Below are 25,228 nucleotides of genomic sequence, written 5' to 3'. Positions count from 1 at the left end.
AGCATCAGAGCCTTCCTCACTAACCATTTCCCAATCGCCCTGCGCTTTAAAGTAAACCGTCACTTGCGGGTGTTCAATGTACGAGTATTCTATGTGCTCGCATTCATAGCGTCTGCGTTAAACGAGGTGAGAGTAGCAACCAACTCTCATTATTGTTACTAATCGTTCTCCAATCCAGACTCATTACCCGAACCGCCATCGTCTACACTACTCTGGCTAGCATTGGAAATTTCGTCATCTACACAAGGAGTCCTCCAGGCTAATAAAGGAGCACAATTCGGAGCTCTCATGTCGTGCCAACTACACCGACCCTCTTGGCAGCATTTCTGCCATTGCCAGCTGGCTCTGCAAAACAGGAATCAGTCAACTTGAGCTCACGAAGAAAGGTCAAGGTGTTTTATGCAACTTACCTCTCGTACCACGTCGTAATCTCTCACCCACTTGAGAAACTCTGGCGAGTGTCGAGGCGCAGTCATGTCCATCTCGACACTGTCCAGATCCGGAGGAGGTTGACGACCCAAGCTCGCCATTTTCTCATCTCTCGCCCTCTGTTCCAGCCCATCCGGCAGACTCCACAGCCTCGCGTTCTCTGTAGACTGTCGCATGAAGACGTCGCATCTCGGTTTGCGCAGCTCAACCCAGGCCTTTGTCACCGCGGGCACATGGGCACTAATGTCGCTTCCTGCCCCCCCAACAAGACGCAGCATCTGCGCAAGGCTCATCCCATCTTCAATTCCTTGACTCAAACCCTGCGCTCCGTGCGGCAACATGGCGTGTGCAGCATCCCCAGCAAGCACCACCCTCCCGTTCTTGCTCCGCCACGTTGTCAAAGACGGCCCCATTGCCATTTGCCACTTCTCCGCATGCCGTATATACTTTAGATAGGCGCGAGTTATGGGACCAAAGTCGGAAAATCGTGCCCTCAGTGCGTCAACGTCGGCTGGCGTGTTCCAGTTGGCATTGACGGGCCCAGGATCCGCATGGTCAACATCGATCAACTGCACCCCGAGGTAGCCGCCGTGCATGTGTCGGCTTAAAATAAAGCGGCCAGGTCCTAGAACACCATGTTTTGTGCCCGGCTCGAGCCATGCTGCCAATTGCCTGTCCCCCGCGAGGTCAGCAACACGACTCTTTGTAAGAAAGATGGATTCCCTGAGAGGAATGGGATCGACATCCCGCGCGGGGAAGAGCATTTTGCGTGTCGCGGATTTGATACCTGAAACAAGACTCGACATGAGCTCCTATTGAGACCAACTTTGTGTTCAATGTCTGTGGTTTGATGAGTCAAACATACCATCTGCTGCTATGACAAGGTCCGCATGGTGCGTCATTCCATCTGCGGTCGAGAGGCTTGCGCTATCCGCAAGCTCCTCGACTTTGACAACGGCCGTGCCGAAAAGCAGTTGCACGCCGCTGGACACGGCCAATCCATGGAAAACATTCTGCACTGATGGCCGATCTGTTTGAAAGCGCTTGTCGGACCGACATGGCTGCTGCGCCGCCGCTGCGACTGCAAATGGCTTGTCACCGGTATAAGACCACAGGCGCAAAGGACCCGCTTGTACGCTGACGCGTTCGAATGCGCTGTGCGCGCCCTTTAGATACTGGAGAGCCCGGGTCGCTGCTGGCTGGATTACCAGTGCGTGTCCGCGGGGCTCCGGGTCCTGTCGTCGCTCAAAGACGGTGACATTGTGGCCCTGCTGCCTTAATGCCGCGGCAGTGCAGAGGCCGATCGGACCAGCGCCAATGACGGCCACTTTGAGACGCGACGTGGCTGGGGTCGTAGCCATTACCGCTGTACTTTAAAAGACGAAGAATGGTTGAGTGAGAGGAATACTCTTGGCAGGGCGATCTGTCATGCCTATTTATACCCAGTCTGCCGGGCTGCAGCGTGACGGCGCTTAATTATGGGCCGTGCCTTGTTCGTAAAGGTCAAGTCCATGGCTTGTAATAGAATTCGTAGGCTTATGGTCAACCTCTGCATGTTATTCATGAATTTGACGATAGCCAAGGCCGTAGTTTTGTAGCTTACAGAGCCGTGATCGAAGCTGTGGCGAGAGCTCGTTTCCTCGAGGCATCGTGTATTATGTATTTTGTCATGTGCTGTGTTGAAAAATGCATTCTATCTTCCTAATCGGGCTAACTTGGTGTGGAGTACAGCGGAACGTTGGCCGACGATGCTCGAGTAATAAGCTACATATGTAGGAGCTGAGCTAATTTTGTCAACGCAGAATACGAGCGCTAAGCCACATCTCTAGTATGTGGATTAAAGTATATTTCAGCAGAATAAAATAGCCAGCACTTGGCTTCAATTTTGTTAATATATCCCGTAAAATGCGCAAAACCAAAGCCAGTACTTTCTCCAACCAAGACGCGAACCATATCCTCCACGCCATGTGTCTCTCAAACCTCTTCTCCAGGAAACAAAAACAAGACGCGAATCAAGAGACGGAACTACAGCCATCACCACCAGCTCAGGTCACGGGCCGCAGAACAGCCGCGGCCACCGCCCTGCTACGCAACAGCAAATTTGCAAGCGACGGCGGCCGGAGGAGGTACTTGTCCGAGAAGCAAACCGGCGCAGGCTATTCTCCCAGCGGGTATACAGCTTCACCAGCAATTCCTGACGGGCAGTACGACGGCATCTACGGTGCTGTTTATGGGGCAGTGTATTCTGAAGTGAGCGGAGGAGCAAATGGGGGTGTATCGGGCCGAGTATACGGTGGCGTATACGGAACATCAAGCGGAGGGGGTTTAGGCACAGCGGCGGGAGGGGCTTACGGGTCATTATTATAATGCCTGGCACATTGTTTGGCGGAAATAGCACATCGTGTTGGAAGGGGCATGACATTGATGAGGATCGCACCCCCTGGGGCTGTACAGAAGGGAGTTTTGGCGTGTCTTATTTTTTGGCTGCAACGCACCCATTATCCCTCGACCAGTTGGAAGTAGCTATTCAGTGGTTTGCACCCGTATAACCGGTATAATCTGTTTATGCTCGCACCAACTCGCGGCAGAGACGACACGGCCAACGTCTTGCCAAGAATCCAGTCAAAATCACTTATATAGGTGCAGCGTCTTGGAACTTGGACAACACAAGCTGCAGCCCAGAATCATCCTTGTACCGATCCAACGCAACAGTCTTCCACTCATTCCACTCCAAGCCCTCGTCCACGGCCACTGCTTCCCGAAGTCCTCGAAACAGGCCCAGAAACCCGTCCCAGTCAGCGACATCGTATCCGCAGCAGAATGCAAATCGATGTTGCAAACGGCCATTCCGAACAATCTGCGCCAGATCCTGCCGCCCCTTTGCCTCGAGCAGTTGCGCAAAGATTGTCTCGTCATCGCCCAGGCTGTTCTTGCCATTGTAGAAATCCGCCACCGGTAAGAAGCCAATGGGGGAGTTGAATGCGTCTGAGGCCGTGGCGGTATGTGCCCACTCCCAGTCAATAATCCCCGTGACGTTAAACTTCTCGTCTACCAAGATGTGATCTCCCTTATCGTCTGCGTGCTTTAGATAGAATGTGTTGCTCTGTGTGGAGGGCAATACCCGCGGGACTAGGTCCAGCAGAAATCTATGGATGAGATACGCGTCCACTGCCCGCTGCGAGTAGATTTCATCCTTCGTAATAAGATCTAGTATAAGCCGTATGGAGGCTACGTGATACTCTCTTGGACAAGAGAAGGGTCCCGTGGTGCACATTGTAGATTGCGTAAAGTTTGTGAGCGACTCTCGAGCATATGCGCCGATGCGAGACGTACTGGGGCTGTCGAGAGAGCCAAGAAGAGGGAATGGGTGTTTGTGAAGCTCGATGAATATATCCGCCTTCTGGCTCATGACGTTGTTCCTCTGCTCCGGAGTTGCGATGGACCATCGTAGAGACTTGCCAGGCAATTTCTGCATGAGAATATAGCCAACGCCTACGGTGTTACCAGGTGCTCCCTCAAGTGCATAATCGTATACTTCTGGGGCGGGAACATTGGTGTGCTTTAGAAACATGAGGGTTGCGACCTCGCTCTGGATGATGTAGTCTCGTAGTGCCGCAGGAGGTGATGAGGCGTTGAATCTGCGGATACGGGCAATCCACACGACTCCGTCTTCGAAGCGGACTTCAACATGGTAGTTCATACCGCCCATGACGGTGCTTCGCGTCTCTCGGTCATACTTGAGCAAAGGGGTGGAACAAGGTACGCCCTGGCGTAGATGGCTGGCACGGGCCGCAAGGGCACGCGTGTTGACCTTTTTGATCAGGTCAGTGAGCTCACGCTCTTCCGAATCCCGAGATGCGGGGTCATATGCATCCGCATCCTGTTAGGAGTGTTGGTAAGCGCTGGCTTTTTGAGAAGGAATCGGACTAACCTCCCAACGAGGGCAGTCGTGAATGCCAGGCCGCAAATGGCTCGAACAGAGATGCCGATTACAGAGCACGCAGTCGCCGCTAGTGCGAACAGCAGGTCGGCGGCAATGATTGAAGTCACATTTCCATAAAGGCATTATTGGAATGTCTTGGCGAGGAGGTTAGTTGGGGTTGAGAAAGTTCTGACATGAAAATTGAAGACGCGGTGGATGGGCCGCTTAAACGACCCAGCTCCAGGGTTAGGGTTAGCGTTTATCCCCCCCAGCCGCGACCCCGCCCTGTTTGACTTGGATCCGAGTAGCACCAAGTTCTTTTGCTTCTATCCTTGAACTGGCGAGGGGTGTTTTGCCGATTTGGGCTCTCATAAACCTCAGGCGGTTTGCCTGTTGTGGCAAGGCGTGGTTATCACCTCGGGTACCAGTGCATAGCACGAATGCCCACCGGACTTCTGGTTCTTATGGCTGTCATGGGTTGACGACATTTGCTGACACGATATACACAGACAAATTTACGGCAGAAGATCAATTTTGTGCTCAAGCTTCAGATGCAATAGCAGAATCCGTAAACAACAGTTTCTCCTGCCAACCCCCCTCACTCATAATAGGCCCACTGAGCATCTTTGCGATGCTCAGAAAATGTTGATCATCATACCGCCGGGCTACGAGAGACATTCCGCAGGGCTGCGTAGTAGTCAAAGGCTTGTTGTACCTCGTAGCAGGAGAGTTTACGTGCTGTCTCTCGACCCGATACGGCATTTTAGTGCATTCGCATACTCCTCAACAGTGGGCAGATCCCTCTTGATCAAGCAGAGTCTCAACAGCAGTCAGCGACCACCATTTTGCCAGCACAGGCATCACTGCTAGCTGGAGATGGTTTCTAATGAAAAATATCTCACAATGCCGCGGCTCGATCGGGGAATCTACCGCCGTTGATCTTATCTGCTTCCCAGGCCGGCATCTTCATGGCGGTCCGTGAACGGGTTGCCGGCTCTACTCCACCATTTTTCAACTGAGAAATACATGTTTAAATCCGAGTATAGAAGGCTTATATGGAGGACTTCACGGAAGAAGAGAAGTAGACCATGTGTGAAATAATTCAACATGTCGGAGGCATCGTCACTCTGTTGTCGCCTCTTTCCTCAGTCTCCCTCGCAGATTTGCTTGAAAAACAAGTGATAGAGGACTCGGATTGAGAAATGAGATGAAGATGTAGAGACTCCAGCCGTGCTTCAACTATGCAGACTGAACTATTGACGAGTTGGAGAAGAGCTAGCCTGGTGTATCAGCGGCATGTCCAGCACCACCAGGACCATAAGTCGTGACCGTGATACCACGACGATTCTGGTGCTAGCCCTGATGCTGGCACTGACTGCATGATGTCATGGGATGGCGAATACCCCGTTAATTGCCCGTATACAGACATATACATGCTATATGGATCGTACTAGTTGGGCACATCAACCGTTGTCGTTCGCGTTCCGCGCAGATCCTTGGGACTGACATCCATTTTGCTATGCCCACTTTGTCTACTTCAAAGCAGTAGGCATGGAAATTGTTGGTCTTGGGTAAGATTCTCAGAGACGCACGTTTATGCCAGATCGCATTTGCCAATACCACTAGATGCGTGACTATGATTCTCTTGACCGGTGGAACACGTATGGTACCCTTTTTGGCCATGGTAACCTCCATTGTTTCTATCTCCACTATCCTGTTAGCGATAATGCATTTCCAGTCTGGTGGTATGGACGGATAGGGACTCGCTGTAAAAACCCCCCCCGTGAAATCATGCCGTCATTGCTGAGCTAAGCTACCTTGAACAGGTCCATCGCTGCTACTACCGCCTGAGATGCAAAGGAGCCTCAAGAAGTATCAATTTACGCAGCCATAAGTACCAGTTTGGACAGGATTTGAGCCGGCTGCCAATTCACTAAGAACGACGTAGCATCTGACATTGGAACGACGGCAAACACGGGGCACTTATAAACAAGTTCATTACCCGTACTCCAACGAACTCATCCCAACCATCTTTTCGTATCCCACCAAGCTACACACGAGCATCATAGGGACGCCGCTGAAGCATCTATGTATCCGTACTTCCAAGGCGAGCAGCACATACGCTCTTCTCCTGCCACATGCCACAACCAGGAATTCCCATCGTGCCACTACTTTGTCCACATGGATACTAGACTCTGTTGGTATTACCACGGCGAGAAAATGGAGCCCGTTGATACAGCAAGCTCGGCTTCGGAAGGGCTGCGATGTCCATGCGCGAACGCGGTATCACGAAAAGGGCCGAGGCCGATAGCTGCGGTGGATTACCTTTGTCCCTGCGTTAGAAACAGGAGCACACTCCAAGTGGACCATATATTGATAAAAGACCTTGATGGTGGCTGGCTGCCCTTTCTGTGCTAGAATGAGTTGCAATGCGGGCGTCAGACTTGCATAGATGCGCTGTGGCTAATCGCATAAGTTACCACAGTCACAACTTCTATCACTTGGAAAATTGGCGTCAAATTTTACAAGTCATAAATATTTAATTAAACCAGGCCATCGACAGACTCGAGATCGGCGGAATGTACTCCGTATTTGAAGCGTCAATGTGTCTGAGGTACGTGGCAACGTTGGTACGGAGTTTCAAGCAGCGCGCGTTTTGGTAAGCTTACAACATGCAAGTAGCTCGGTCGGGACCGAAAGCCCCGCGTAGCTGGCCGAGCTGAAGAAGTACATTGTGCCACATGACATGTCTATCGGTCATTTCGTATGGCTGTCTCGGGGAGCAGCTTCAAGCATACTCCGTATGGTTGCTGGAGAACAACCAAGATAGGGCAACGATGTATTACTGTACTGATTGTATCATGCATCAGTACGGAGTACTATATACGATGGGCATATGATGCGCCCCTGTTGTCACCGTGCAGCAATGTGTTGACTCCCGAGCCTACATGCATGTCTTGTGAGGTGGTCAGAACTTGCATCGCTATTATCCTTCTCTAGAACCACAGTTACACGGGTCCTATGACCACGAGCCGTAGGGCAGAAGGATCTCACTGACCTTTACTGAAACCTTTATAGGTAATAGGTGCCAGACGATTATGAGGCTTGTGATTTGACGTCTAGAGTCTGGCATCAGTGGCCAATTGTGTAGTTTGTGGACTCTCTACTCCGTACCTTGAGATAATTCTACTGCCCTTATACTAGGGTTTTGTGATATCGAAAACATGTGTTCTCAATTAAGTATCCCAACATTCGCTGTTTCCATCATCCTAATACCTTTTCTCTTCCTATACTGCTTGCTCATTTTTAAAGCAAGCATGATATATTGGACTGGGCACGCGGATCTCGAGTCGTTCAATGTCCCAGTTGTTCAGAATAAGAAGATTTGATTTGATAACCTTTGGCGGCCCGAACATCCGCGCAAATCTGAGGTTGCATTACAGTTCATTACCGTCAGCCATAGTGCCGGGCTCAATGCCGCGCAAGTGTGATCAAATGTCTCACCGTAGTCAGCTGGACCATAGCTAGCCAATGCCTTATATCCCGAAAAAATTTCACTGTCTCGGGATACGGGTAGAAGATGGCTCCTGGTAGTCTGACGTCGGTTACATCTTGAGAAGATAATATGCTATCCATCAAAAACCACACGGTCGCCTAGGTTGGTCAGCCTATCACATATAAACGTTTTGTCTCTGATCCAGGGACTGTAAAACAGTAACAGTAACGGTCTTAGTAATATCACCCCTTCCGGTGTAGTAATTATGCAAGCCATGATATTATCCGCCGCGTACGGAGTATACAAAATACTTTGGTCACAGTCACTTGAGACAAGTCGCTGTCCTGAGTTGGGTTTTGACTACCCGAAGATGCGTGTGCGTCCAGAAAACAATTCAACCAATAGTCAAAATCCACAATGAAGCCGTTGGGGACTATTGGGATTGTCCGCTCGTAAAGAGATATAAGTCGGCGACACCTCTCTTGTTTTCCAAGATGTTCTACACCACACACTCACACTCTCAATCATACTCTCAATCGCACTCACAACCTACTCCATACCTTGCACGGCACTCCATATCAAATCAAAATGAAGCCCTCTCTTGTTGCTAGCACCGTCTTCATCGCCACTGGGCTGGCCGAGTTCGTTCCCGTCAACTTTACGAAGCCATTGAATTGGCTGGCCAGCCAGGAGTTGATGCAAAGAAAGACATGCGAAGACCTGAGGGCTCCTTACAAAAATTTCACGGCTGAAACTTGGGCAGCTCATGTTTTGAGTGTCTGCAAATCGACAAACTGTGGATGCACATCTGCCCTTGGCTTTTCCAGTAGGTCCTCCATCTAGCGACGAATCCAGGAATATCATGAGCTGACACTCGTACAGTCCCCCTGCAATTCAGAAGATCGGGGGATCGCGAATGGTATGGGCAAATGTTTAGGGGCAACAGTACCACTGAAGCAGACTACGTTAGGGAGGAAGTGATTCAGGACTCGATTGCGTATACCTTGCGCCAGGACAAATAAGTACCACGCCTTTACAGCGATGGTTCTATCACTTGGGCTAGCTGAGGGACAGGATTATTGTTGGTAAAATTTGGGAGTAGCCTTCCGCAAAGACTCCAGTAGTCGTTTCAGACACTCGCGTTTCAGATGGCTTCACCACATGTGAAGACCAAGCCACTCATTTATATGGAAAGTCAAAAGAAGGAAGAAAGTCTGTTTCTGAACAGAGGTCAATTGTTATCGAAATCAACGACCCGCTCTTTTAGATAGAAAATCAAGTGTCTCTCATTAGGTCCAAGCTCTCCAACCGATCATGCTCTGTGACAGTTTCATTCATTCAAGTACAACGACGATAAATCGGCAGTCTTTTAGTCTGGCAGACGCATCGACAGTTAAAAAAAGGAGGTATGCGTGTTTATTAGTTGCCCATCTTCGAGCGGGGAGATCCCACCTGGGCGCAACTACACCAGACGTTACTATTGCGATATGCAATTCTGAAATTTAGCGCCGCTTTAGATGCATCTCATCTAACCATCTAACATTAGAGGGGCCTGCATGCAGACACAACCTTCCATCACATTAACACAATAAACACTACTACACGCGATTAGCCACTCGGAACACAACAGATGGTTTTGGATGACACACTTATTTGGAATCCTTTCTCCTCAAGACAACTCCTCGGAATCAACCTTGGCGACATTATTCCACCATTGCCCATGGCTCTTCCTCTTCATATCCCAAAATGTATTCAGAGCCCTGCTCATTGCTTCCACCCACCACCGCTAGACAGGCCAGTGAGAATTCACATCGAAGGCCCATTGGTATCTATCCAGAAACTGCTTCCGGAGGTATCGTGGCATGTTGACGTCCATGAAAAGAAGTTTCAGCAAGCTGGCGCAAAACTCGCAGAGTTAACTTACCGAACGATATATGGACATGATGTCCGCCTTCATGTCGAGAATGACTTGATTATGCGAGACGAGTACCTGGGTTGGGTGGATCAGAAAAAGTAAGAGTATCCTTCGTCATTACCAATGCAATAAGTCGTTAAAGATACTCCGGGCACCTACTAGTGAAATTGACTATTACGGCGTTACATTTGACCACCTTGTTTCTGCCGATGATTACTTTCCGGAGTTTTACAAATTAATATTTGTGAGGTAGACGAGGATGGGGGGGAATACGCCAACACATATTTACCCTTCACGGTTGATCCGGCAGAATATATGGGGAAGAAGATACTAGCTGTACCGAGGTGCTGCCAAAGGCGGAAGGGAACAATAGATCGATCGAGAGTGAACGGTTCAGTGACACAAAAGGATATTATTCGGCAAGGAATTGATCCGGCAGTGATAAGGAGGCTGTTGATAGCTTACGGCGTATATTCTACAAAAATACCCGACAAGAAATTTGACAAAGTTCCTCAACCACGGACTTGCATAGCTCCCGAGGAGCAATGATGGCACCAGGGCGCATGCTGTACGTGGATAACAGCAGAGGTAGATAGTTGTTGTGCAATATCAATCGTTAACTGGAATGGCCACTTGGCTCATGGTTTGGTGGTCTTCCGTTCACACGGACTCAAAGAGGGTATTCCTAGTCTGCATTGCAACTTTCAGATGAACTTATACTGGCAGAATCAGTAGTATTAAGTATCATGTGAAGCTAAGAGAACAGAACATACAATCGGCATGGCTGGTCTAATTCGCCGATCATATCGACGCTACTAACTTATACCTCTCCTGTCCCTATATAGTATAACTAAACTTGTTGATTACTAGATCCTTTGCCTCCTTTATGGCCTGCTCCCTACGTAATTGGCCGTATCGGTCCGCATGCTAAAAAGCTGGGTGTCGCACGGAAAAGGCCGGTTACACGAGGGCTACGGTCACGGGATTAGGGCAGAAGGTCCTCGCCGACTTCTTGTATAAATAGACGTCTTCGGTCCCTCAAGGCCTTAAGGAAAACCAAGGACCTTTGATACCAAAGACTGTTATTAGATGAATTGAGTCATTGCTCCAAGCCTAAGCCCTTGTCACACTGGGCGCCTAAGGTACTTTAGCTGTAATGGATCCGCTTGATGTTTGACGCGCATCCCCTAAACCCAGTTACATTGCCGGATAACAGCTTCAAAGTTTATACGATGGTTCCAGTCACCTCCCTGGTCTTGGCCACAACCCATTGCCACCAGCAACACGCGCTTATATTTGTTCATAACAAGGTCCCAGTAGCCCTCCTAGCCCGCTATATGGGTTTTGAATACCTGTCTATGTTTGGAGGCTCTTCCATCCCATACAATAACATTGAACCGTAGCGCCAGACACTATGATATTAAACCTATCAAGGCAGACTCAGGAGTAATAGCCGATTATAAATAAATGGAAGTTAGTAGAATAACTCAATAAACCACTTCCTTATTATGTCTGCTTCCGCTCGTTTATCTTAAATTATGACCTCGGTGAATCCCCTGTTCCTGTTACGTTCTATTTCAGGGTCATCAATTTAGCCTACTACCCACTGCAGTCAAGTGCTTTGTGGTGAGTTTGTGAGATGACGCCAAAATGGAAGGCCCGGTGTAGACCGAATGCAATCAATTGCACTGTGTGGCGGAAAGCCTCGCTCGCAACTTAGTTGCCAGGCTGAACATGTCTGGTTACTTCGTCTCCACCGTTAACCACCTGAACCATAGACGCCAAAGAATCTAATGCCAGATATTCGGGATGAGACTCGTGTATCGTAGCCAGAAGGTAATGTACTTAAGATTGATGTATGCAGTTTGCAGCTGGACTATAAAGTCCAATGCGCCCATCGAGAGCATCACTCTGCATAGTGCACGGCGAGCTTCAGCCCCAAGTCATTTCATTCAGTCACAGGAAATTAAACATTGCATAATGGTAGCCTTTCAACGATATTGTATTGCCGCAATTACTGTTGCTGTCAGGGCGAACCTGATTGCAACTCCCCAAACTCTTGTCCAAAGGCAACGCGCACTACCTGCAGAAGGCAGCTTTCCAGTTACGACAGCTACTACGTATCCCAAGCTTCTTAAACGTCGAGATCTTACCACTTGTGGGTACATTGACAGGCACATTGACGAGAAATCCGGTACGTGATAGTGTAATTCCAACCTATCTCTTGGATGATATCTGGCTCCTCATAGAATGTGACTTAACTTGCCTTAGCGATCGCGTGCTACAGCCCTTATTCATGTGGGTATAACTCGACAGCCTCGATATATGGTTGTTGCGAGAATGCAGGTTCATGTAGACTTGAAACTGCATGCGTACCATCTGAGTCGCCCTCGCCGAAAGACACCCATCTTACGCAGTACTGGTAAGGCATCTCTCATGCTACCAGAGAAGAGGCTCATCTAACCTAGCCTGGTATAACATACAAGAAAAACTCTGATACAAGATGATAGTTCTTTATCAACTGCTGCATCGTGCCTAACGCTTGTCTTCAACGATGGCCCGTGTTTTGGATGTACATGGTTTCAGTGTTCCGCAGAGGGAGGCAAAAGGGCAGTCTACACCAGCCCTGACACATCTGATTCTCCGATAACAACGATACTGCCAACGACGACAACGACGACATCTTCAACGACACCTCCGACGACACCTCCGACGCCGTATCCGACACCAAACCCAACGTCACAAACTCCGACCGGCGCAATTGTTGGAGGAGTCGTGGGAGGAGTTGGTAAGCTATATACCGGAAGTCTTGCCAACCTATAATGATGTATAGAACCTAACTTGAATTTCTATTTCAGCCGGCTTGGCTTTAATCTGTCTGTTAGCATTCTTCCTTTTCCGGAAGAAGAAGAGTCCAAGTTCTAAAGAAGCGTCACCCTTACAATCACAAGGTACTAATAACATATCCTGGAACAAGTTCATGGGCGGAGCTAAATTTGAAACAGCAATTGTCAATACAAACTCAAGTTTACCTTCACCGCCATCGCAATATCAACAGAGTTTTGCTGGAACTGGTGTCACCGGGTCACCAGCGCCAGTTTACGCCTCTGGCTACTTGGATCAACAAGTTATGCCCCAGCAGCAATTTCAAGGCCAGGAACACTGGCACCCGTCCCCGTCACAAGAGATGCCAATCACAAAACCAGAGGGAAATCTCCAAGAGATGGCGGGAAACACTTGACACTTGACCCTCACAAGGAGAAAGTGTTGCGAGCCGGGTCGCTGGGTTAGTCGTGGAACATTACATAGTTGGAGCCGGCAAGATGGACGTTGAAATCCGTACATACGCCGAGGGGCACATTTGTGTAAATTGATATCTAGTCTCAAAGATGTTCCTTCCCCTTCCTATTAGATTTATCTTTTATGGATCGCTTTCATGACATAGTAGTTGGTCTTGGTTTAACGGGATTATAGCAGAAAGGTTTCGCAATTCCTAATATTACAGGGATTCAAATTTGAAAAGCATAATCGTCACGAGTCTAGAAGCTGTGCATCTACTCTTCCAAGTGTTGGCTTCGGCGATGGAGGCCAATCAACAGATGGACTAGTCTTGTTCAATTTATGCGTCTAGCAGCCACCAAAAAGAGCTGTCCCCCCTCTCGCAAAGAGGGTTGCTAGGAGGGCCTTACCATGTCACCTAGAAGAGCTATGTTGAGCTCTAGTGTGTTCTGGCTTGACTCTGGCATGTACTGTTTGTTCAGCTTCCGAATCTTGGCTTATCGAGTGGCAGCTGATCCCGGAGAGTGGCGTAGCTAATAACATTTCTGAACGAATAGCAATTAAGATACCGTTTGATCTCTTTCAAAATGAGGGGTAGTCCTAGCTTTATGTAAATACGGCTTAAACTCTAAATGATATTAACTTTTCCTCATTATTTTTTTTAAGGGTTAAGGTTAAGATATTTATAGCCCTACTAAAATTTCCTAAAATATTAACGGTTCCGATTAGTAATACTTTTTTATATTCAGTTCCCGATTCGTGTGCTAAAGACATATTTATGGCAACTCGGATAATGACAACTCGCTATCGGAACGCTATCGCCATCTTATAATGCAGGCCAGCTGCTGGTCGCGTCGGCGTTGGAATTAAGCCCCCATAACGAAAGGAAAATTTCGATGCTACCTCGATTTGACTGCAGTTCTTGACGTCATCGTGCCTTGAAATTTACCACTCCGGTGTGGACTACCGCACCTGTATATACCGTCTATTCCTAATGTCCACGCTAACTTGGAACCTCGGAATATCTACCACGGAATACATGTAATGGAGGAATAACTGGTATGATGTCTTTGAGGCCATGCTATTAATGGCTGAACGGGCGGCGGCCCAGCTGCGCGGCTTCCACACCATTCCAATTTTACAGTTTCCCGCCTGGTGCCACCGGAAAGTTTCACTATACACCCTCTTTTGCACAGCTCCTCCAAATTTACCAGTCGTTCCCATCTCTGAGTCCAGTCACCCTGCCATTGTCACACTACGTGTGACAAGGGTTCAACGTGAAGGCTTGGAGCAAAAGGGGCTCAATTCAATAATAATCTCGTAGGATGTCAAAGGTCCTGAGTTGCTACGAGAAAGGAAGAGAAGGGTGACCGTCTTATATACATAAAAGGAACGCCCTGGCACGTGTTCTAGCTGTGTAACCAACAAGTCCTGTATCGGCGAAGCCCCTTTGTTGGGCTTCACGGTCTGTTGGGCCTTTTCCGTGTAACACTACGCATATAAATTACCTAGAAGGACTGCATATCAACTTTGAACTACGGGAGAGAAATGATGAACGAGAGAGGCAGGTGGCCTTCAAGCGGTATTTTCCATACGTAATACCCCGAGAGCGGCTCATCTAGGCATTGGCAAATGCCATTTTATGCTTCAATGGGTAATGAAAGATTCAGCACTGGCTGATAGCTTATAACATTGGATTCCGTTATTGAGGAGCCCACCTCTTTGCAGGGGAGAGCATTTATCCAGATAAATGCTATTTATTTAATCTCTTTTCGTGTGTTCTTTGACATATGCCGTTTAATATGGCCATCATACATATCAATAATGACACTGAGACGCGGTAATGTGCCGCTTTAAATATGACGTCATAGCCTGCCGTGTGGTGATTCTGAGTCCAGATGTCGCTCTTCTATTTTATCCGGAGGGACATGACGCAAGCGTCACGTAATTATGGACAGTTGGCGTGGGACTACTTCCAAACTCAACATGCTGACTTGAATTTAAACCGAATTAAAGTTAAATCCGATGTGCTTCCATCATCCACATCGCATGTTTTTATTCAGGAAGCCGGCGACCAAATCAGCGACTTGCAATGTCTTCGGAGAGCTGGGCACTGAAGCCGCCGTATCAACCACCAGACACGCGAAGCCAATTTCGGCGGGAGATTCAAGGCTCCTGTCATTGCCGGAAAGTGTTGTATTGGATAAGCACTGACAAGCCATTGGCATCCAAATTTTGTCATTGTGTAGGCTGTCAAGTTATCCATGGTAAGGCTGCCGCTGGTCCATCACTGTTCCACTGAACTAATCCAACGTCGTCAATCAGGCGCGCCATTCCAATGGGCTGCCATCTTTGAAAAGTCGGATGTGGCCTTTGAAACGGGAGTGGAACACTTGAAGTTTTATAATTCGGCGACAAAAGAAAGTCATCACGAGTTGCCTTGCAAGGTTAGTTGCAAGTGGTGTGGATCGCATATAATGGATGAAGGAAGGAACATGGCCCTCGTATTTCCACCATTACTTTCATCAAGTGCAGCGCAGAAGGAAAATTTTAAAGTACAGTAAGTAGATTAACCCTCGGACACTATATACCCTGCTGAACAGCTTTAGGTGTCACATCTTTTACTCACAGCGCTGTGTCGATATTGATGATGGGAAACCGAAATGGTCTGGGCTGGACGGACGGTCGGAGCTTTTATAATGATGGCCTGATGATGGGGGAAAATCTTTGAACTGGAGCCAGTAATCTAGTAGCTTGTGCTATTCTAGCATTTGCGTCAACCGTTGGCTTACGCAACGAAACGCCGAAGCAACTCAAACACAACCAACATCATAGATTGTCCACATGTGGGCATATTTAGTTTCCTGTTATACATGGTAATTTACATTGCTTTGTTAGTAACACCATTGAATATATCGTGGGCTGAATTGAATGAGCATCATGAAATTTTCGGGCCTCATTGATCTCCTTGTTTGAGATAAATGATCATTTAGCATTGACAGGACAATCGTTCATGTCCTCAATGCGATTTCAAGTCTAGAAATAGTAAATTGTAGTTATATCAAACTCTAATTCTATCCGCGCTAAAGTCTAGACATGCTAAATTCTCTATATCAGGCGAAGTATGACACATAGATCTCTATTACAACTTTGGACAAAACCGCGGAAACCTTCCACGTTGCTAGAATAAGAATATTCGCGGCACTTTATGCCACCCTCTCACCACACCTACCCCTGCTTGGCAGTGCGGATAACATCGTCGGCAATCTTTTCCGCCAACGCATAAATAGTCGCCATCGGGTGTCCTGGCGGCAGGATAGGAAAAGCACTCGCATCCACAACGCGCAGACCCTGAACGCCATGTACTCGTGCCAAATTGTCAACCACAGCCATGGGATCTTCCTTCTTGCCCATCTTGCACGTACAGGCCGGGTGCCACACCGTCATCAGCGAGTCTCGCACGGTGTTTAAAATCTCCTCGTCAGTCTTGACCTTCTCGCCTGGATAGTACTCGGGACCATTCGAGATGGACTGCAGCTCAGGGGTTGCCCACACTTCTCGCAGGCGCTTCAACAAAGCTACCGCAACCTCCTGGTCGCCCTTTGCAGTCAACCAGTTGGGGTTGATGACGGGCTGGTCACGGACAGAGGTGGACGAGATGGTCACGTTGCCCCTGGACAGCGGCGCGACGAGGGCGCCCAGAAGCGTAGCGTATTGCTTCCCGTCGAACGGCTGTTTGAGGAGCGACCCGAATGTTCCTATATGCCCGTTGCCCCCGAGAAACTCCACCTCTGGCCAGTCGTCTGAGAACCAGCCGAGTTGCTGCTTGGTGTCCTCGGAGAAGCTGCCCCTGAGCTGCGCCGGCAGTTTCTCCCACCCGACCATCTCGATGCCGTTTGAACTGAGAATCCCCTCGTGTCCGATGAAATACTTGCCAACTGCGCTTGCCAAGTCGATTGGGTTTTGCAAGATGGAATTGATAGTCTTGAACTTGACGGCGCGCGACGGTCCGAAGAAGATATGGTCCCACATGTTCTGGCCGACTCCTGGCGACGACGCAACGACTGGGATTCCATGTTTGCTTAGTGTGTCCTCGGGTCCTATTCCTGAGAGCATGAGAAGCTGGGGTGATTTGTAGGCGCCGGAGCTAACGATAACCTCTCGCTTCGCCTTGATGGTATACTCGGATCCAACTGCGGAGAGCACCTTGACACCAGTGGCTTTCTTGCTACTATCGAATTCGATTTTCGATCCCTGAGTATTAGTGAATACTTTGAGATTACTCATTTTCTTCTTATTCGCAGCATAGATGTATTCAGCAGACGAACTACGGGTTGCGTCGGACTGCCGAATGGTCGTTTCGGTGTAGTGATAACCCAACAAATCACCGCGATCAAACCCATCCGTCCTTTTGAGCCCGACAGCTTGCAGGCCCTTTTGCAGCCATTTCGACCAGTCGGAGACGAAGTTTGTGTAGCTGACTTGAACGGGACCGCCTTGACCAGCAGCAGCAAAGTCAGCTGCGCCAGATGTAGACAAGGTGTCGGCTGGACGTTTCGAGGTGCTCCCAGGGGTAAATGTCGCGAATTTCTTGTAAAATTTCTCGAAGCTGCTGAGCCTAGAGTTACATGTCAATAATTATCCAGCAACGGGGTTGTACAATGAGCATTGGCCTACTTGTAGCTATCGTCTCCGACGGCTTCGGCCCATTGATCATACATGCCCTTGGGGCCTCTATGGTGGATCATGAAGTTCCAAGCCGATGAGCCGCCAACGCATTTTCCTTGAGCGATATGAAACTTGCGGTTATTCGCGCCTTGCTGCGGCGTTGACTCAAACTTCCAGTCCGCCGGGGACAAGGCCTCGAAACTGTCGGAACCGACAAAGAGGACATCGAGACCGGGGATGGTAGCAAAACCGGGCTTGGACAACTCGAAAAAGGTTCCGGCTTCAATAATGGCCGTTTTGAAGCCCGCTTCTGCCAGGCGGTAGCCCATGGCGTTGCCGGCCGTGCCGCCTCCTACGACCACAAAGTCGAACTCTTGGTCGCGGCCGAGAAGTCCTTGTACGGCGCCGAAGGATGCCTCGAGAAATCCATTGCCGCCAATCAAGGAGGCAATTGCGCTAACATAGGGAGAAAATTGCCGTGGAAGGAAACGATTGAGCTGAGCTTGACATGTCAAGCAGAGAGAGAGGCAACAATACAGGTAAAGGCTTGTCAAGTGCATGGCGCTGAGCGGAGCTGCACAACCGGACAGCTTGGAAGGGTCACATTCAACTGGGAACTGGATAGCAAAGCTTCTACATGTTCTTATAATGTAGTATATTTATGTACCTTGGTGGTAGCATGAGTGTTGAGCGCGTCTTGCGTGGTTTGAAGACGGCCAATTAGACATCAACACTGCGCTTTGACTACGCCTAGACCCGCAGATCATGCGGTTTAAATTAAACTCGGACATTTCTTGGCCATAAGCGGCGTCACACGGACCTTACGGTAGGATTAAGCTATTATTTAGAGGTGTCGGAAAATTTGGGGCACTATTGACAGATGGTTTAGCCTGTAGATGGCGCTCAATCTGTTCTATACGGAGTGTGTATCAAAATATCAATTTACTACTGTTATTATTATAAAGGAAAATAAAAAGAGGGCTGGATAATCATGCAAGACCACCAGTAACACTGTAATTCAGCCATACCAGACTGCAGGGCCGTAACGTGCCGCGAGAAAAACATAGAGTACACGCATCGCGATGCACCAAACACACTAGCCGAGGTGGTGATTCATCACCGCACGTGCCGAACTATTGCTATTAGTAAGTTTTTCCTGTGTTTTCTTTTTTTCTTCCCCTTTTTGCATAAACATCTATTCTTGGTCCGGTTGTGCGGGAAGCTAGCAAGATGACAGGGTTTCCCCTGCCAAACCCCAGCGTAGATGGAGCAACTCTGGGTTAGGCGAGCAGGTAGCGCGTAAGAGACGTAGGTATAACTGCGGGTACCAGGATGAGATTCTCACAGTTTTCAGGCTATTGGTATCTCCGGAGCGGTGGAAGCGGTCGCGAATAGCTAGCTCTATCGGTATTTATGTGCAGATGCTTCCAATGTACATGGTCCTCATACAAGCTATACTTGCGAGATTGCATGAACCACAACGCAAAACCTTATCCACTGAATACTACGTTTATAATGGTAGACATAGTGCTAGTGATCCCTCCAATGACCTGTGTGATGATTATTGTTTGTAATGATAAACCGTCTATTCGGCAATGAGAACTGGTATTACCCATGCATCCAACTCACGAACTATAACTCCACCTCCACATTCTTATCGTACGACTACAAGCCAGATGCTTACTTGGCACCTGTATTGTCCAAGAGCACCTCCCGAACCCCGTAGCGGATTTAACTGTACTCACAGACTGTGTTCCACATTTGGTGGGCGTGGCGGAGGAGGTCAGACCACGAAAGAGCGGCGTGGAAGAATGAAGCCACACCGGTAATTGGGCTTGGCTGTCGAGCCATGGATGAAGAAAATTCCGATAGTAGCTTCTTGCCGATTTCCCGCTTATTATTGTGCCTTCTTGACTCTCTCTTTGGTATCTTTTGTCTCTCTGCAAGGTCCCGACAATAAGCGTTTGGTTGAATAATCTGCCAGACACAAAACTCAAGAAAACCCCTTGTACTTAAACTGAAAGCTATTAAATAAGTACTATTATAATATATTTTATATTATAGTACGTGTACTTTAAGTTTTCCCCGAAATATAGTATAGTTTTATTACTTAGTATAATATAATTATCTATTATTTTTATTTTTATATCCCTTTTATCAACTTAAAAAATATAAATATTAATTTTTTGCTTAAATATTATCTACTAATACATTTAGTAAAATATAGCTCTCTCCTAGCACAATATAGTCCAGCTCCGAATAAACCTACCAAAGGTGATATCTAAGGTATTCTATCATAACGCGTGGTTCTCCTTTCGCAGGCCTATTGTACCCGAATTTTCGTCCATAAATATTAAATATACGCCCGTCATATTTTCCGTGCTCTGTCATGGCTTCCCCAAGTAGCACGAGAGTTCTCTCAGTATCTCCATGATAGCAACCTAGAGTCTTAATCTGTTTTTCGACTGCTTGCTCACATATATCCCTTGCTTCCTCAAATTTTCCTCGGCGCAGCAATTGTAGTCCAATGTGAGTCATACTTTTTATGGTGTCCTCGTGATCTTGTCCTAGCAGCGCTCTACGGCACTCCAAGACCTTTCGGTGTAGTTCTTCGGCTTCTGTATGCTTACCTAGCTCGAATAATGTTTCTGCGATATAGAAACGGCATACCAGCGCCTCAGTATTCTTATCGAGGTCCACGAAATTCGACTGCAGTCGTAGAGCCTCTGAGAGTGCGTCAAACGCAACATTATACAGCGATATCCTCATCATGTATATGCCCACATTTTGGAGAAGGCGTGTGCGAGGTCTGGTCATCTCAGAGGTTTTATACTGGACCACCACCCACGCGTGTGGAATCAATGCCTGACACAAAGCCTCGTTGTCGCATGTCTCATGAGGGAATTCACGCGCCATGATCTCTAGCGCCTCGTCCTGGTATCTGCTCAACTCTTGATCGCTCCTGGTCCACGAGCGTACAGCGAGCTGCACCAGTCGGTGCATGACAAGGTCATCTTCACCTTTTGTTGCGGAGATCAACGAAAAGTCCTTTAGTCCCCCAAGCCATTTATTAAAATCAGCTTCGCGCTCCGTATTGCGCTTCAGCAGTCGTTTCGGTATTCCCTGCCTGTCCAAAGCCGCCATAAGGCGGAATATCTCGGCGGCGCGAGGCCTGGTTTGGCTAGTCCAGTCGAAAGAAATTTTCAATGTTCGGAAGATTGAACAACGGCTTTCAAAGTCCCCTCTACTGTCTTTCTCCTCCTCCTCCGTGAGACTGCTCATTTCCCCATGAATGTTGCGAAACCTATTGAGATATAGGCCAAGTGACACCCCGGTATGCCGTAAGAATGCGGCAGCCTGCTTAATTGCAAGAGGCACGTAGTCCAAAGCCTTGACCAGCTCAAGGCAGTCATTTAAATCCGACATAGCATCAGGGGCCAAACATGATCGAAGTAACGACAGAGCGTCGGACTCGTCCATTGGCCCAATCTTGGTTATTCTCATTCCTGTCAACGAGTTGCCGACCGAGTCACTCCTTGTGGTGATTAACGTTAAACCCTTCGGACTGCGTGGCAGGTAAGCCTTCGGCGGCGGTTTCGTAGCTTCTTCGATGTCCATCTCCCACGGAAGTCCTACCATCCTTCCCAACATTTTCATGTCATCCAGGTTGTCCAATACCAAGAGCCACCGGCCGCACATGCCGTTGCTGAGTGCTTCACACACTAGTTTAAAAGCACATGAATTAAAAATCATGCGGTTTAGTGGTAGCAGATCCAGTTTCTTTACAATTGGAAAATATTTTGGGTCTGTTCTAAAAACAGAGCTGCCATCAACCCAGAGGATGTGGGCATCAGGGTGTCTTTGTCGGAAGCGATAAGCGTACTCGATAGCAATTTGGGATTTCCTATACTTTATGAGCGATGCGTCTTATCGACCATCTATTGCGAAACTTACCCTGCTCCACCAAAGCCACATAGAGCAACTTCTCTCTGAGACTCGAATTGTCGGCCAATTTCCTGTATGACGTCTTCTCGACCGACAAACTTTGGGTCTCTATCAAAAGGTATCATATTGCACGCTTCCCGCGACGCTACAAAGAGACACACAATGTTCAGACACTTGCATTAGCATTCGTTTTCCAACGGGGCCACATACATGTTGTACTGGTTCCAGCGGCGTTTGCTATGCCTCCAATGCCTCTCACTGATTGGGTTTCTGGACCAACTCCGAGTCCTTGCCCGTCAGCTAGTATAGTGTGAGCACGTTCAAGGGGGGGCGAAGAGACTTCTTCGCACCATCGAGACAGCTGCCCAGCGACAGCTACGAATCCAGCGTCATTTGAATCTTCAAACTTCGTCATGTCCATATGATTGTCTCGAATTCCGATCGGTATGCACCCAGGGATGATTGCGTCCCGTGGAACGACCTGATATAAAGAATGAGTTTGAGTTTACTGGCATGAACGGTATCAATGATAAACTCACCTGACCAACTCCATCCAAAGGCAGCTCCTCGAAGAAGCAGGCAATGTTGATCGTTGGACCTAGCTCGGATGGGCGGCTTCGCAACTGCACCAAGGTAATGAAACTGTCCTGGACACGCGCTAGGAGTTCAAAATCCCTCTGAAGGAAACCTAGGAGATCCGAGTGTATTTCATGCGCGATTCCAAAAAAAGCTGCTAAACCTTTTGCACAGTGTGCCAGAGCAGAACCGCCGTGGGGAGTGCCGAGAAATGCAATCCCACGAGTGCAATAAAGAACCTGCTTGAGATGCGGCTCGTGGCTTTGACTTGCATAACACAGGGCCTATCTTATCAGAACACTATACACTGACGCCACAAAGACTAATAATTACTTACATCTTGACATACAAGACCACCTAAGCTATGGCAGACAAATATTATGGGACGGTCAATCTGTATTGGTGAGTTTGTATCCATAAATGCCATGGCTCTTGAGTCTTACAGCATCCTTTCTCCTATGGGTCGCGATCGCAGAAAGCAAATCTCGCGAATGGGTTACGAGGGTTTTTATCGAAAGCATGCTCCCGATATCTGTTACGGTAGCGTCATACCCAAAGGTGAGTATCCGTGCGTTCGGGATTTTACCAGGCAGTAAGGTTTGAGGCCACGGATATAAAGTGCACTCTGCCTTCCAGGTGTTCTCGAGATGACCCCTTGGGCCATGCACAAAGACGATGCTACGGTTTTGTTGGTCAATGGGGCCAGACAGCTGAAGGGTCGTGCAAAGATACTAACTCTATTGTGCTGTTTTCATCCTCATGCAGAGTCTTGATTCCAAAAGGCTGTTGCGGCTGTTGTGACGATGATGGCATTGCCCGAGAGACTGCGATGGCGGAAGATGTCTTGTCTTTAAACGCCGAGCTGCGTGACTTTTTGAATCCATCCATCGTGGTCACTCAAAGTGCCTGAGAGATCACGATATGTGTTTTTAGTCTGGAACTTCTGAAGAGTATGGTAGACAATAGATAGAGTCGTTGAATCGATAGATGCAGAAATATGAGGCTTATCCGAGGAATTTCAGACGTGGCAACACGTTTCTGGGACCGGGCGAGTCTTAAGTAGTTGTTAACGGGAGAGTTTGATCACACGACAGGAAAAGGCTGGCATCATTCTCCGCGGCTCTTTGTCTACGGCCCAATATCCCCAATAATTACGGCCCAACTGGCTGGGGGCCTGCCTTGTTCCAAGTGGTTGCTGAGGATAGCCAATTGGGTTCTCAACCACATGCTGATACTACCTTGGAAGAGAGCTGGGGGCTCGGGAAAAACGAAGAGGCCTATGGCGGTGCGGTTGAGTTGTACTCCAACATGTAGGTCTAGGCCATTCCTGTGCCGCCCAAATACATTGTCCGCGGAAAGGGTGTATAGCTGTGTCAAGTGCGACCACACTTGCAGAAGTTGAATGGCCTATTATCAGGCCCAAGCCCCCGTTGTACAACGGACCAACGGTATTGGGATGTCAACCTGATGTTCCACAAACTTACCAGTACGTACATAGACGCTATGGGCTTCAAGGGCAAGGTGATGCTTCGATTATTGGAGGGCAACATACACTGCAACAGAAAGTACAAATAACTGGTTATTTGTTAACTGAAATATCCCTTTTCAAAGCAGCACAGGTGAATTGGTTTCCGTGTTTCGAAGGCAGCACAAGATGTGGCAGCAATACATGGGGGAGGGAGAGCGGCAGACTTGCACAATCATTTAGAACCTGTCACGTAACACGGCAAAAGTATTAATAAATCAACTCGTAACAAGAAAGGAATACCGGGCGGCAATGCACCGTGAGCTGTCAGCTGCGTGGGACTTTTGTGCCCAATAACACATGCATTCTAATGCGCCAAGGTCATCCTGTCTCTGGGACGAACGTGTTGTGCTTGTACGAGCTGCTCCAAGTCGCATTAGGTCAGCAAGTTTGGTGAACGACATCGTTGTCACCTCTTTAGAGCATAAATCGAGCGCTGAGATACATTTTTGCAGTGTATCAACTCTCTTTGAGCTTTCGGCAACACAAATTTGACTTCTGGCTTCAACAAAGGGAGGGGTAGCAAGTTCCTTCTGGTCGTACAAAAATGGAGTTGGTGAGAGGCACTTTTATGGACGCCCAGCACACCTTACATATCCTGTGACACCAGACTTGAATGTTCAATGTTGTTTTATTGGACTCCACTCACCCTGTAAAGCGTCTCCACGACATAATGTCAATGGCATATCACACGCGGCTGGCCAACCGTAGCCGGCTGTCGACAGGCATGGTCATGTCGTGCTGCGACGACAAGGTTATCGCGTCCGGTGAGCCGGGGGACAAGGCGCTTTTTGTTAGACATGGGATATTTTTATTGGATGGACAAAATGCCTCTCTTCTTTACATGACGACTGGTAAAGCCCCTTCCCTCTGAAGCCTCGAAACTTGACCAAGTCCTCCCATGGAGTGGCGTGCAACGGCCGTGAAACAAGCCGGCATAAGTCGACTGGGGGCACCCCGTACAGTTATAGAGGTTTGATTGGTCATATAATTGGAAGACGTGAATGTATGTTCCAAAAATGGCAAAGAATACATGCATTGTTCAGAAATCTAAGCACATAGCGATGGTAAGACTCCAGAGTTCCAACTTGGCGACAACATAACTCCACAGCTGACTTGACTACCAGTGTGGACATCGCTGACGGAAACAGTTTAGTTGGTAGTCCTGCATGCCTATTGATAGATTTTATCGCCTGAATTAGGTACAACTCCCATCAGTGATTCTCTTTGGTTAAATAACATGCTGCTTATATGGCTATGCGTTCTTCTGTCTACATCTGTGACAAGGGCTAGAGACTTGGAGCAATTTACTCAATTCATCTAATAACAGTCTTTGGTATCAAAGGTCCTTGGTTTTCCCCAAGGCCTCGGTCGCCAAAGAGGTCTTTAAATCCAAGAAGTCGGTGAGGGCCTTCTGCCCTAATCCCGTGACCGTCGCCCTTGTGTAACCAACGCCATTTCCGTGTGACAACA

At 48.3% G+C, this 25,228-nt stretch overlaps 6 protein-coding genes across 6 annotated transcripts; 2 read left to right on the top strand and 4 right to left on the bottom strand.

The window, feature by feature from the left end:
* Nucleotides 1-300: 300 nt before the first annotated feature.
* MAA_00053 (FAD dependent oxidoreductase domain containing protein) lies at nucleotides 301-1,790 on the bottom strand (the record flags this gene model as incomplete). Its single annotated transcript, XM_007818051.2, has 3 exons — nucleotides 301-345; nucleotides 411-1,216; nucleotides 1,295-1,790. The coding sequence occupies 3 exons, from the start codon at nucleotides 1,788-1,790 to the stop codon at nucleotides 301-303; spliced, it is 1,347 nt and encodes a 448-aa protein (XP_007816242.2).
* A 544-nt stretch (nucleotides 1,791-2,334) lies between these two features.
* Nucleotides 2,335-2,796, top strand: MAA_00054 (uncharacterized protein; the record flags this gene model as incomplete). Its single annotated transcript, XM_007818052.1, has 1 exon — nucleotides 2,335-2,796. The coding sequence occupies one exon, from the start codon at nucleotides 2,335-2,337 to the stop codon at nucleotides 2,794-2,796; it is 462 nt and encodes a 153-aa protein (XP_007816243.1).
* A 265-nt stretch (nucleotides 2,797-3,061) lies between these two features.
* On the bottom strand, nucleotides 3,062-4,495 carry MAA_00055 (Protein kinase-like protein; the record flags this gene model as incomplete). The annotated part of the gene is made up of 2 exons (XM_007818053.1): nucleotides 3,062-4,309; nucleotides 4,361-4,495. 2 exons carry the CDS (start codon nucleotides 4,493-4,495, stop codon nucleotides 3,062-3,064), a joined length of 1,383 nt encoding a protein of 460 aa, XP_007816244.1.
* A 3,940-nt stretch (nucleotides 4,496-8,435) lies between these two features.
* On the top strand, nucleotides 8,436-8,869 carry MAA_00056 (uncharacterized protein; the record flags this gene model as incomplete). Its single annotated transcript, XM_007818054.1, has 2 exons — nucleotides 8,436-8,673; nucleotides 8,730-8,869. The coding sequence occupies 2 exons, from the start codon at nucleotides 8,436-8,438 to the stop codon at nucleotides 8,867-8,869; spliced, it is 378 nt and encodes a 125-aa protein (XP_007816245.1).
* Nucleotides 8,870-16,269: 7,400 nt separating this feature from the next.
* Nucleotides 16,270-18,269, bottom strand: MAA_00057 (choline dehydrogenase; the record flags this gene model as incomplete). The annotated part of the gene is made up of 2 exons (XM_007818055.2): nucleotides 16,270-17,659; nucleotides 17,719-18,269. The coding sequence occupies 2 exons, from the start codon at nucleotides 18,267-18,269 to the stop codon at nucleotides 16,270-16,272; spliced, it is 1,941 nt and encodes a 646-aa protein (XP_007816246.2).
* Nucleotides 18,270-19,974: 1,705 nt separating this feature from the next.
* Nucleotides 19,975-23,118, bottom strand: MAA_00058 (kinesin light chain; the record flags this gene model as incomplete). The annotated part of the gene is made up of 8 exons (XM_007818056.2): nucleotides 19,975-21,415; nucleotides 21,593-21,613; nucleotides 21,664-21,799; nucleotides 21,865-22,135; nucleotides 22,194-22,514; nucleotides 22,568-22,624; nucleotides 22,674-22,908; nucleotides 22,967-23,118. 8 exons carry the CDS (start codon nucleotides 23,116-23,118, stop codon nucleotides 19,975-19,977), a joined length of 2,634 nt encoding a protein of 877 aa, XP_007816247.2.
* Between the last annotated feature and the right edge of the window lie 2,110 nt (nucleotides 23,119-25,228).

The sequence above is a fragment of the Metarhizium robertsii genome (genome assembly GCF_000187425.2).
Source record: "Metarhizium robertsii ARSEF 23 chromosome Unknown MAA_Scf_5, whole genome shotgun sequence".
NCBI lineage: Eukaryota > Fungi > Ascomycota > Sordariomycetes > Hypocreales > Clavicipitaceae > Metarhizium > Metarhizium robertsii.
The sequence above is the reverse complement of the archived record's forward strand: the minus strand, read 5'-3'. Positions and strand labels throughout refer to the sequence as shown.